The sequence below is a fragment of the Phacochoerus africanus genome, chromosome 8, assembly GCF_016906955.1.
Source record: "Phacochoerus africanus isolate WHEZ1 chromosome 8, ROS_Pafr_v1, whole genome shotgun sequence".
Taxonomy (NCBI): Eukaryota; Metazoa; Chordata; class Mammalia; order Artiodactyla; family Suidae; genus Phacochoerus; species Phacochoerus africanus.
The window spans coordinates 135,471,702-135,483,887 of NC_062551.1; the positions used below are offsets into that span (position 1 = coordinate 135,471,702).

General features: G+C 37.7%; 1 protein-coding gene across 2 annotated transcripts in view; it reads right to left on the minus strand.

Moving 5' to 3' along the window:
* Positions 1 to 12,186, minus strand: part of AK5 (adenylate kinase 5) — a 288,498-nt gene that overhangs the window by 224,815 nt on the left and 51,497 nt on the right. For both annotated transcript variants that reach the window (XM_047794362.1, XM_047794361.1), the window contains exon 6: positions 2,039 to 2,230. In XM_047794362.1, coding sequence (XP_047650318.1) covers positions 2,039 to 2,230 — 192 coding nt within the window. The remainder of the gene's footprint in view (positions 1 to 2,038; positions 2,231 to 12,186) is intronic.

Sequence of the window (12,186 nt, forward strand, 5' to 3'; positions counted from 1 at the left end):
AATGAATAAATGAACCAATTAGGAGGGGCAAGTAGAAGCAAAAGCAAAAAAAAAAAAAACAAAAACCTACAGAGAAAAGGAAATATTGGGGTTTAGTCTATTGACTCCCAGATTTTTTATTAAAATTTTAATATGCTTTTGATTAATCACACGTTTTAATTATTGAACTCATCTTGAAAAGCAGAAATGCTACCCAGTATAATTTAATTCCAAAAGTAAACTGTGGGCCAGGGTCTTAAGGAGAGCATGTGGTTTAGGACACAGCACTTGCTCTTTCGTCAGATTAAAATTTCACAGTGCATTTCCCAGAACTTAGCCTGTGTTTGCGTTCACCGCTTTTCAAAAGGTGACTTTCCCATGCAATTCTTTTCCCACTAATTAGAAGCATTTATCTTAAAGCTCATCTGGGTTTAGCGGGGAGGTTACAGGCTGCCATGCGCGTTGTTATTGACTCCCTCAATTAGAGGCAGTGGCATTTCACCTCCATGCAAAATATTAGTAAATTAACAATCTCCACTCTGCATTCATTTGGGAAATCTGCTCTGCTTGTGATGACGAACGTGACAAGCAGGGAGTAATCAGAGACACTCCGGTAATACCTTTAAGCCTTGCAAACATCAATTAAAACTCTGGCTCTGCAGCTTGCAGTTGGGGGTTTGGTCTGTAGAGTAAATTTCTATTTTCGTGACACAATGCAGAAGTCAGCATTGGTAATTTGCAGGAGACACACAAGCAACAACTCCAACGGCAAAGAGCCACAGAAACATCGACCCTGGTTTTCGTGAATCTTCTGTATCACTCCATGTCTCTTCTAGGCCATAAAATGAACTCTGGCATTGTGGACAAGTTTCTCAGGTCAGATTTGTGATTCTCTGACATTGCAACTTTGACTCAAATGGCAAATTCTGATAAATGTTTCTTTATAGTGCTAATTTTTAGACCACAAAGAGATAACTATTCAAATGTCATGACTCTCTCTTTCAATCTAAGGGCATTTTAGGCTAATGAAGAGTTTTTTCACACAGCAATTGTTAGGTTGTAGGAGCTCTATGGCTGGGCTTCAGTAGATTTACCTAAAATTTATGAGAAACATCTTATATGCATTTTACTGGGATGGGGCATGTGTCACTTTCACCGGATACTCTATGGGGACTTGGAACCCCCCTGGACAAGAGTCTCCGGGCTGGTGAGAAGGAAGGAAGGGCTGAGGGGAGGATTCTGCAGACATCTGCTATCACCACGGAGCACCCAGAGCTGCTCTGGTTTTCGTGTCTCTTCTGCAAAACGCATCAGGTAGCCAGTGAGCCTCTGCCTCCTCCCTTCTGTACCCAGATCTCTGATGTTGTAGGGATCATAAATTTAGCTGAATCTTCCCCTCCAGCTTCCTGTATGCTAATAACTGTATTAACTAGCGATTCAGCCTCATTTGTCTTTGGCACATTCAACATCACTAACCACCAAACTAAATACTGATGGAAAAGTTAATATTTGCATTGCATCAATGGAACAGAAAGATCAATGTTTTTTGACAATATCACTTTTCAATGACAAATCAAACCCCCTTGGAAACTTTTTTTTTTTTTTTTCTGGCTGTCAAAATCTCATTTCTTTAAGTGGCACACTCTGATAAACTTACAGTTTAAGTCTAAAATGACACTATATCAATTATGTATTTTTAAGTCTGTCAATTTTGTTAGGTTTCCAAAGACAGAGGAATTGAGAAACTGAACAAATATTGCTTAAAATGATCAAAAATTATTTTAAAATACTCTTAAATGTGAGGACCGCAGAATTCTAGCCAAGGTTCAAATTTATCATTTTTTTGGTAAAATCAATTTAAACTGAAGTGAAAGTGTTTTTATCATTATGGCTTAAAAATGGCAAATCAGATCAAAATTATCAACTTTTTTCCCATTGGAGTTGTACCCAAGAAAAGCCACTCTTTAAGGTAAAGGATTTCTAAATAAGAAGAACATAGAATACTTGGAAATCTGGAAAAGCGTTCTTGTACTGGACATGTAAAGTATCGCTAACTTACCATCATGATAAGTCCCTTTTCCTGGAAGTATTTAACCAATGGAGCCGCGTTCTGCTTGAAGTTCATTAGCCTCCTCTGGGTAGCTTTCAGATTGTCATCCGGCCGCCCCTGCTGCTCTGCACGCTTCTGTAATCTTTCTTTGAGCCGCTGATTGGCACAAGCCAGGAACACCACCAAGTCGGGAGTACAGATCTGTGGAGAGCATCAAACAAGCAGATGGGCATTCAACATTCCAACCAATGTGAGTGTGGGCAGTGGCATGCATCACCTTGGGGTCTGTTGAGGCTGCCATATTTTTGACCCCCCCCCCCCATGGTTTTGCCAGCATATTTCCAGGGCCCTGGCACTACACGAGGCCAGGAGGAGTCACTGTTATTACAGTCCACGTCATTGTCATTCTTCAACCCACAGAGCCATGTGCAGTGGCCCTTCATATTTCAGGAAAATACTTTTTGTCTATGTTCAAATAAATCTCCAGGTTGAATTAGAACAATATAGGCCAAACTCTGCCAAAGGCAGCTGTGATCTGATTTTTCTGTTGTTGTTTTCTTTTTCATTTCTTTTTTGGTTTTTTGTTTGTGTTTGTTTTGCTTTTTAGGGCCTCATGCGTGGCATACAGAGTTCCCAGGCTAGGGGTCGAATCGGAGCTACAGCTGCCAGCCTACACCACAGCCATAGCAACATGGGATCCAAGCCTCATCTGCAACCTACACCACAGCTCAAAGCAATGCCAGATCCCTAACCCACTAAGCGAGGCCAGGGATCGAACCTGCATCCTCATGAGTACTAGTCAGATTCGTTTCTGCTGCGTCATATCAGAAACTCCTGATTTTAGAGGGGAGATGACCCTCGGCTATAGATAGTCTCTACAGTAAATAAATACTGGTGCTATGATTATTATTTTTTATTTTGTTGCTTTTTTTTCCTTTCACTCCCATTTTTATTCCGTTAAAAATGTAACACAAATAATGATGTTTCCAAGGCTTAGATCATGTTTTGTTTTGTTTTTTTTTCCCCTCTCCAGGTCCTCATTCTCTCAGCTCCCTTCTGCTGTTCTGATTTCCACCACCTATCCTTTGTTGGCAGGCTCCAAATAGACATTTTCAGCACCGACTTTCAATAGTACTATGTCAAATGCTTATATGACGGCTCAACCTGAAAGTCTTAATGTTACTTGTGATTAAGCAAAGCCAAAATCAGTTCCAGCACTTTTTTACCTAAATGCAACTCCCATTTTGCCTATATATGTATTAATTTATTTATCTTTACAGTAGCAATACCATGTTCCTGACTCTTTCAGCCAGAAGTGTTTCTTTGTTTGTTTTGTTTGTTTTTTTAACATTTTCTTCTGGAGTTCCCACTGTGGCTCAGAGAGTTAAGAACCTGACTAGTGTCCATGAGGATGAGGGTTTAATCCCTGGTCTTGCTCAGTGGGTTAAGGACCCAGTGTTGCTATGGCTGTGGTGTAGGCTGGCAGCTGTAGCTCCGATTAGACCCCTAACCTGGAAACTTCCATATGCCACAGGTGCAGCCCTGAAAAAAATCTAAAAAAAATTTTTTGTTGTATTGAATGAAAAATTCTTTAAATTCTATAGCGTTTTACAATTTTCAAGTTTCACACACATGATTTCATATAATGTCATAATAAGCCCTTTTTCTTATCCCCTATCCCTATATTGCCCCTTCTCCCTTACCTCTTCCCACTGGTAACTGCTGGTTTGTTTTCTACATCTGTGAGCCTGCTTTTTTGTTTTATTCCCTAATTTGTTGTGTTTTTTAGATTCGACATATAAGTGATGTCATACAGTATTTGTCTTTCTCTTTCCAATTTACTTCACTTAGCATAATCCCCCCCCCACCAAGTCCATCCATGTTGCTGTAAATGGAAATTTTCATCCTTTTTTATGGCCAAGTAGTATTCCACTGTATACATGTACCACATCTTAATCCATTCATCTGTTTATAGACACTCAGGTTCCTTCTATACCCAGACAATTGTAAATAATGCTGCTATGAACATTGGAGTGTATGTATCTTTTTAAATTCTCAGCTAGAAGTCTTAATATCATTACTAACTATTATCAAACTTCAATCTCTCTGAGTTATCACCATTGATTATGGATTTTTGTCCTGAAACATTATTCAGACTCCTCTTTCCCCAGTTCCCACTGGTACTGTGTAAATACAGGCACATGTTGGCAGAAGAGATTTAGAGCATGAATTTTAGAATCAGATCATTCTGATTTTATATCTAGAAACTGCTATTAGCTGTTTGTCCTTGGGCAAATGGTTCAATGTCTTTGAGCATCAGTTTTCTCAACTCTAAAAAAAGGGAGAAATCCTTCCTATCTTAGTAGTTCAGTATGTCCTTTTTTTTTTTTTTTTTTTTTTTTTTGCTTTTTAGGGCCACACTCATGGCATATGGAGGTTCCCAGGCTAGGGGTTGGATCTGAACTACAGCCACCGGCCTACACCACAGCCACGGCAACGTGGGATCTGAGAGCCATGTCTGTGACCTACACCACAGCTCACGGCAACACCAGATCCTTAACCCACTGAGCGAGGCCAGGGATCAAACCCGCACCTTCATGGATACTAGTCGGATTCGTTTCCACTGCACCACAGTGGGAACTCCCTATTATGTCCCAATTTTTAGAGCACCTTTAAATAGCTTTTGAGAAGCCTTAACGATTTAGAAAATCACTTTGTAATTCTTGTGCGATATAAGGTAAAGAGATTTTACTGGAAGTTAAAACTTTTACCTTATCAAATATTAGACTGTAAAATTCATATTTAATAAAATCTTTGGTAATATTCAATCTTACCTGACACAATAAATAACACCCATTTAAATTTACTTTGATAAATTTATATAAGAAAGAAGACACTTTTTGACAGATAGATGAAAACGACATTATATTGTGCTTGGTTTGATCATAATGTATCCGTCTTTTTTTTTTCTTATCATTTAGCAGACAAGTCAATCATCCTCCACCCATTTTCTCAAAGCCCCTTACTTGAATGATTACTCTGTTAAAACAGAACCTATGACATCTTTGATTAACAAAGATGTATTCACTGTGTCAGATGGCAAAGTGAGTTTACTTTAATAGTCCCTGTTCTTAAAGGTCAGTGCTTTTGACTCTACGGAGACGTGCTAGAAGGCCTAGACACCATAGTTCAGATCACACTGTCAGAAACAAAGAAGCAAAGTAGACAACAACAATAACAACAACTTCAACAACAACACCACAAAGAGAGAAGATCGCTGTTGGAACAAAAACTGGAACACAGAAACAAAGAGATGGGAAAATCTTGGAGGTTATCTAACCCAAATTAATCTCAAACCTGTAACCATCCCTGCAATCTCTTGATGAGCGATTTTTTTTTTTTTTTGCTTTTTAGGACCACACCCATGGCATATGGAGGTTCCCAGCCTAGGGGTCCAAACAGAGCTATAGCTGCTGGCCTACACCATGGCCACAGCAATGCTAGATCCGAGCTGTGTCTGCGACCTACACCACAGCTCACTGCAATGCTGGATCCTTAACCCACTGAGCGAGGCCAGGGATTGAACCCGCATCCTCATGGATCCTAGTTAGGTTTGTTAACCGCTGAGCCACGACAACTCCAATAAGTGATTCTTAAACTTGAACATTTAACCTTGGATGTTCTTGTGAGCATTTTTTGTGATGCCTCATTACTTATGAGGCAGCCACTTTTATTACTGGATGATTCAAATAACTGGGAAGTTCTTTCTAATATTGGGGATTAAATTTGTTTTCCTAATTCTGACAACAGGGAAAATGTACAATAAATCACTTCTTTCACCCATTAAGCTATTATCACAGATGCTGGACTAGATCAAAAATGGAAAAAAGGATAGATAACTAGACTTCACTATCATCTAACAAGCAGATAATTTCCAGGTAGAGCTCTTAACAGACTATGGGAGTGGGAACCAAAAACTGGAATATGGGGCCCACGAAAGAGGAGGAGCTCTAGAAAGTACTATAGCTGCTCTCAACTTAGGCTTTTGGTTGGAATCCTAAATTTAGGGCTATACCATCAGAGCGTGTGTGAACCAGGAGAAAATATCCAACGTGAAGCAAGGGGGAGAGAGGGGTAGCAAAAGCACAGAAAAGAAAGCAAAAGAGACATATGAGACAATGGTTAGAAAGTTCTAGAAGAAGAAAAGAGAAAAATGAAGCAGTATTTGAAAATGTAATAGCTAAGGATTTTCCAAACTCACAAATAATATTGTCTCATATTCACGAAGCAATTTAAAAACCAAGAGTAGTAAACAGAAAACTCAGATCTAAGCAAATCACAGTAAAACTGCTGAAAGTCTAGACAGACAAAAAAAAATCTTTAAAGCAGCCAGAAAAAAGAAATGACAGATTATCCTCAGAGAAGCAACAATAAGGCAGATAAATTTTCCAAAGAAATAATGAAAGCCAGAAAACAATGGAATGACATCTTTAAAGTGCCAATAAAAAACCCCCGCCCATTTAGGTTTCAATATCCAGTAAAAATATTTTCCAAAACCAAGAGGAAAACACATTTTCAGACAAACAAAAACTGAGGGAAGGCTCATCAGAAATTCTACTTTAATGGAAATATTGAAGAATATCCTTCGGGTATGAGAAAAATGATCCAAGACAGAAACCAGAGGAATGATGAAGAGCAATGAAATGGTAAACTGTGAGTGAACCTAAATGAAGATTGTGCATATACAAAAGGCTAAAAGTATTTCGTGGTACTTAAAAATAGAGCTTGGTCATGAGGCAGGTAAATGAAGCTCATTGGTTCTAAGTATTATTCAGGAGGTGGTGAAAGTGCTGATTTCTATGGGACATGAATCTGTGAATGATGCATTTCATAATCCATAGAACAGGAGTCAGTGAACTTTTTCTGCAAATGGTCAGATAGCAAGGATTTTAGGCTTTGGAGGCCATGTCGTCTTGTAGCATCAAAGCAGCCCCAGAGAGGCGGGCAGGAATGGGGGCCAGAGAGAATGCAAAGGGGGAAGCAAACAAGTGGCAAAGGGCAGTGGTGGGTTGTCACTGAGACTAGAGCTGGGGATTCCATGCTTCTGGGCCTTCTGAAGGGACATGTGTGGGAGGAGCCTTTATTGATCAGATCCTGTCCCCATTGATTAAGAGCATCCTTTGGCACGTTGCTTCCCTCTTACTTCCACGCTGTGTATGTCTCAGGGCAGGAAGTCAAACAATGAACTGCTGTCCTAGGCAGCATCACACAGGCACAGAACTGGTCACAGCAGTAAAGGCCACGTAAAAGATGGGTGGTGAGACTATTAGGTAGGGCATCAGAGGGGCAGAATACAGCAGTACCCTTTAAATATAAAGATGCAGAAATGCTAAAAGTCAAGGGATGGAAAAAACATACCATGGTCACACGTGTAACTGAATCACTTTGCTGTACAGCAGAAATTAGCACAACATTGTCAATCAACTATACCGCAATAAAACTTTAAAAAATGAAAAAAAAATACCATGAAAAAAATAAACCAATAGAAAGGTGGTAAAACCATACAAATATCAAATCCAATTCAAAATGGGCAAAGGAAAAAAATGGAAAATGTCAGCTCAAAAACCACTAGGAGAGAGGATCCTGAAAGTTCTCATCATGAGAAAAAAATTTCTGTAACTATGTATGATGATGAACATTAACTAGACTTACTGTGGTGACCATTTTGCAAAATATACAAATATAGAGTCACTAGGATGTACATCTGAAACTAATGTAATTGTAATTAATACAGTAGTTCCTCAATAATTTTTTAAGTTAATCAAATGTCTAACAATCCATTTTCTACAAAATGAAGGGTAAAGAATTTGAACAGATATTTTTCTTTAGAGGACATACCAATGGCCAACAGGTACAAGAAAAGGCGCTCAGAATCACTAATCATCAGAGAAACGCACATCAAAACCACAATGAGATAATGCCTCATATCTGTTGGAAAGGCTACTATCAAAGGACAAAAGATAGCAAGTGTTGGGGAGGATGGAAGGAAAAGGAAACCCTTGTGCACTGTTGGTGGGAGTTTAAATTGGTTCAGCAGTGGTGGAAAACCGCATGGATATTCCTGAAAAAAATAAAATAAAAATAGAACTACCTCATAATTCAGCAATCTCACTTCTGGGTATGTATCCAAAGGGGGGAAAAATCAGTATCTGCACTTCCTTGATCACGGCAGCATTATTCACAATAGTGAAGATATGGCAACAACTTAAAAGTCCTTTGACAAACAAATGTATAAAGAAAATATGGTGTATACACACACACACACACACACACACACACACACACCCCTAAATATTTTGACAAGCAGAAAACCATGTTATCTGTAGCGACATGTATGGACCTGGAAGACATTATGTTAAGTGTAATAAGTCAGATCCAGCAAGACAAATACTACATGGTCTCACTTATGCATGGAATCTAAAGTAGTCGAACTCCCAGAAGAGGAGAGTAGAATGGTGGTTACCAGAGGCTGAGTGGAGGGGGGAGATGGGGAGATGTTGGTCAAAGTGGGCAAGGTATTGGTTATGCAAGATAAATAAGTTCTGGAGATCTGATGTATAGCAATGTGACGCCATACAGTTAACAGTACTGTATTGTGTACTTGAACTTTGCTAAGAGGGTAATTTCAAATGTTCTCACCACAAAAAAGCAACATTTTTAAAAAGAAGAAAGTTGTAACTATGTGAGGTGATGGATATGTTGATTGGCTTGATTGTTGTGATTATTTCACAATGTATACATATATCAAAACATCAAATTGTATAGCTTAAATATATACAATTTTTATTTGTCAATGATACCTCAATTAAGGTGAAAAAAATCAAGGTATAGATTTTAGGAAGAGAAGTATTACTAGAGATAAAGAGTGTCATTTCATATGATAAATGATTTAATTATCCAGGAAGAAATAATAACTCTTGATTTGCATAAGTCAATAATACAGACTAGTAAGATACTGAACTTGGACAGAAATAAAAGAAGAAGGTTACAAATCCACAATCATAGAGGGAGATTTTAATATATATTTCCATGTAACTGATAGAACAAGTAGCAAAAAGATCAGTATGGGAAAAAATCAGCAAGGATAAAGAAGAGTTTAGTATAATTAATAAATTGTTACGTATTTATAAACTATAACCATAAAGTTGAATATAAAAATTTTTTAAACAATATAAGCAGAAAATTTATAGAAGGTGACCATATTCTGAGCCATAAAGGAAATCTAAACAAACTTTAAATGATCAAACAGATTATCTTTAATGACTAAGTGGAAATTAACTTTGCTTAAAAAATAAAAATAGAAATAGAAAATCCCTGTGTTTGGAAAGTAAGCAATACATGCTAATATAATTCTTAGGTCAAAGAAATCACAATGGAATAGAAAATATTTTTAATGAAATTATAACATTCCAGGATTTGTGGGATGTAGCTCTATCTGTATTTATAGGGACATTTAATGCCTCAAATATACTGAGGGAAAAAGAAAGACTGAAATTAGCAATCTAAACATTCACCTCAAAATGGTAAAAAAAAAAAAAAAAGACTTTTTGGATCCACTAGAATGTGGAAAGAGGGAAAAAAAATAAGAGCAGAAAGTAAATTACATACATAGTTTAAATGCGTAACAAATATAATTAAGGGTTCATTCTTTGAAAACACTAATAAAATTGATAATTCCTGGTGAAACTAATAAAAAAAAAGAAAAGGCACAGATAAATATTGAGAATAAAAAGGAAGGTATCCCTAAATATTCCACAGAGATTAAGGCGGTAAAAGGATATTAAGAACAACTTTGTGAAAACAAGTTGGAAACATTATTTGAAAGAGACAGGTTTCTAGAAAAACAGAACTCTCCCAAATCCAAAAAAGAATAAACAGAAAATCAGAATGGTTCTATATTTACGGAAAATATTAAATCCATAATTCAAAATTCTCACACAAAGAAAAATGAATTCCAATGACTTTACCAGTGAATTGTACCAGACACCAATGTAACAGAAACCTTTCTACTAAATATAAAGGAGGAAATACTTCCAATTCATTTTATTAATCCCACTGTCGAATCCAAAGATTGACAAGGATATTAAGAGAAAGAAAAATCAAAGGTCAATCTCACTCATGAACACACATGCAAAAATTCTAAGTAAAATATTAGCAAAGGAATCCATCAACACATACAAATGATTATATACACCATGACCAAGTTGGGTTTATGCTATGAACAAAAATGTGTTTACCTTTCAAACCTCAAGCACTGTAATTTACCAAGCCAACAGAATAAAAGAGAAAAAAAATCAAATGACCATTTAAAATAAGTGTGAAAAAAGCACTTGGTAAAACTTAACATTCCTTCATGATAAATACTCCTTATCAAACTAGGTATTCAAGAAAATGTCCTTAATCTGACAAAGAATAAATACATAAAATTTATAGCAAGCATCACACTTAACTGGGAAAAGCTGAAACCTTCCCTCTGAGATGAAACAAAGATGCTCATTACCATTATTTCTAGTCACCACTGCAATAGAGATTTTAGACAGTAAACTAGGACATAAAAAAAAAAAAAACCCCAAAGGATTGGGAAAAAAGAAATATAATTCATTTGAGACAATATGACTGTACGTGTACAAAATCCAAAAGGATTTAGAAGCCATAAGAATAAATATACAAATTTAGTATGGCCTCTGCCTAGAAAGGCAGTATACGAAAATACATTTTATTTCTTTTTTTGTCTTTTTTTTTTTTTTTTTTTTTTTGCTATTTCTTTGGGCCGCTCCCACGGCATATGGAGGTTCCTAGGCTAGGTGTTGAATCGGAGCTGTAGCCGCCAGCCTACACCAGAGCCACAGCAAGGTGGGATCCGAGCCGTGTCTGCGACCTACACCACAGCTCACAGCAACGCCGGATCCTTAACCTTAACTGAGCAAGGGCAGGGACCGAACCCGCAACCTCATGGTTCCTAGTCGGATTCGCTAACCACTGCGCCACGACGGGAACTCCAGTTTCTTTCTCTTTTTTTTTTTTTTTTGTCTTTTTGCCATTTCTTGGGACGCTCCTGCGGCATATGGAGGCTCCCAGGCTAAGGGTCCAATTGGAGCTGTAGTCACCAGCCTACGCCAGCGCCACAGCAACGCGGATCTGAGCCGGGTCTGCAACCTACACCACAACTCATGGCAACGCCAGATCGTTAACCCACTGAGCAAGGCCAGGGATCAAACCCGCAACCTCATGGTTCCTAGTCAGATTCGTTAACCACTGCGCCACAATGGGAACTCCAATTTTATTTCTGTTTACTAGGAGTGAACGATTTCAAAATGAAATAAAAATACTGGTAAAACAGCAAAAACATTTAATTACCTAGGGGAAAAAATCTAATGAAAAATGGCACAAGAATACTACACAGACCTTGGCAGAAATGAAAGAGTTAAATAAAATGAGATATACATCATATTCATGAATGGACCATATTATCATAAAATATGTCTATTCTTTCCAATTGATCTACAGATTCAATATAATCTCTAAATCTAGCAAATTTGTGTCTGCGTGTGTGTGTGTGTGTGTGTGTGTGTGTGTGTGTGTGTATGGAAATTGAAAACCTGACTCTGAAATTCACTTGGATATGCAGAGGGCCAAGAATAGCCAAGGCAAGCATCACGACAATCTTGAAGAAAAAGATTAAAGTGATAGAACTTAACTGTCAGTGTGATTTATTACAGATCTACAGTAATTAAGACAGTACAGGTTCTAAGGAAGATGAGTAAATCATTGGGAGAGAGAGAAAACTCAGAATCAGATCCATGTACATGAGCATATGACTCACAACAATGTAAATCAAAACTACAATGAGGCACCACCTCACACCAGTTAGAATGGCCATCAACAAGTCAACGAATAACAAATGCTGGAGAGAGTGTGGAGAAAAGGGAACCCTCCTTTACTGTTGGTGGGAGTGTAAATTTGTACAACCAGTATGGAAAACAGTCCAGCTTAGAAAACTAAACCATATGATCCAGCAATCCAACTCCTGGGCATTTAAAACATTCATTTAAAAAGACACACACCCATATGGTTCATTGCAGCGCTGTTCACAATAG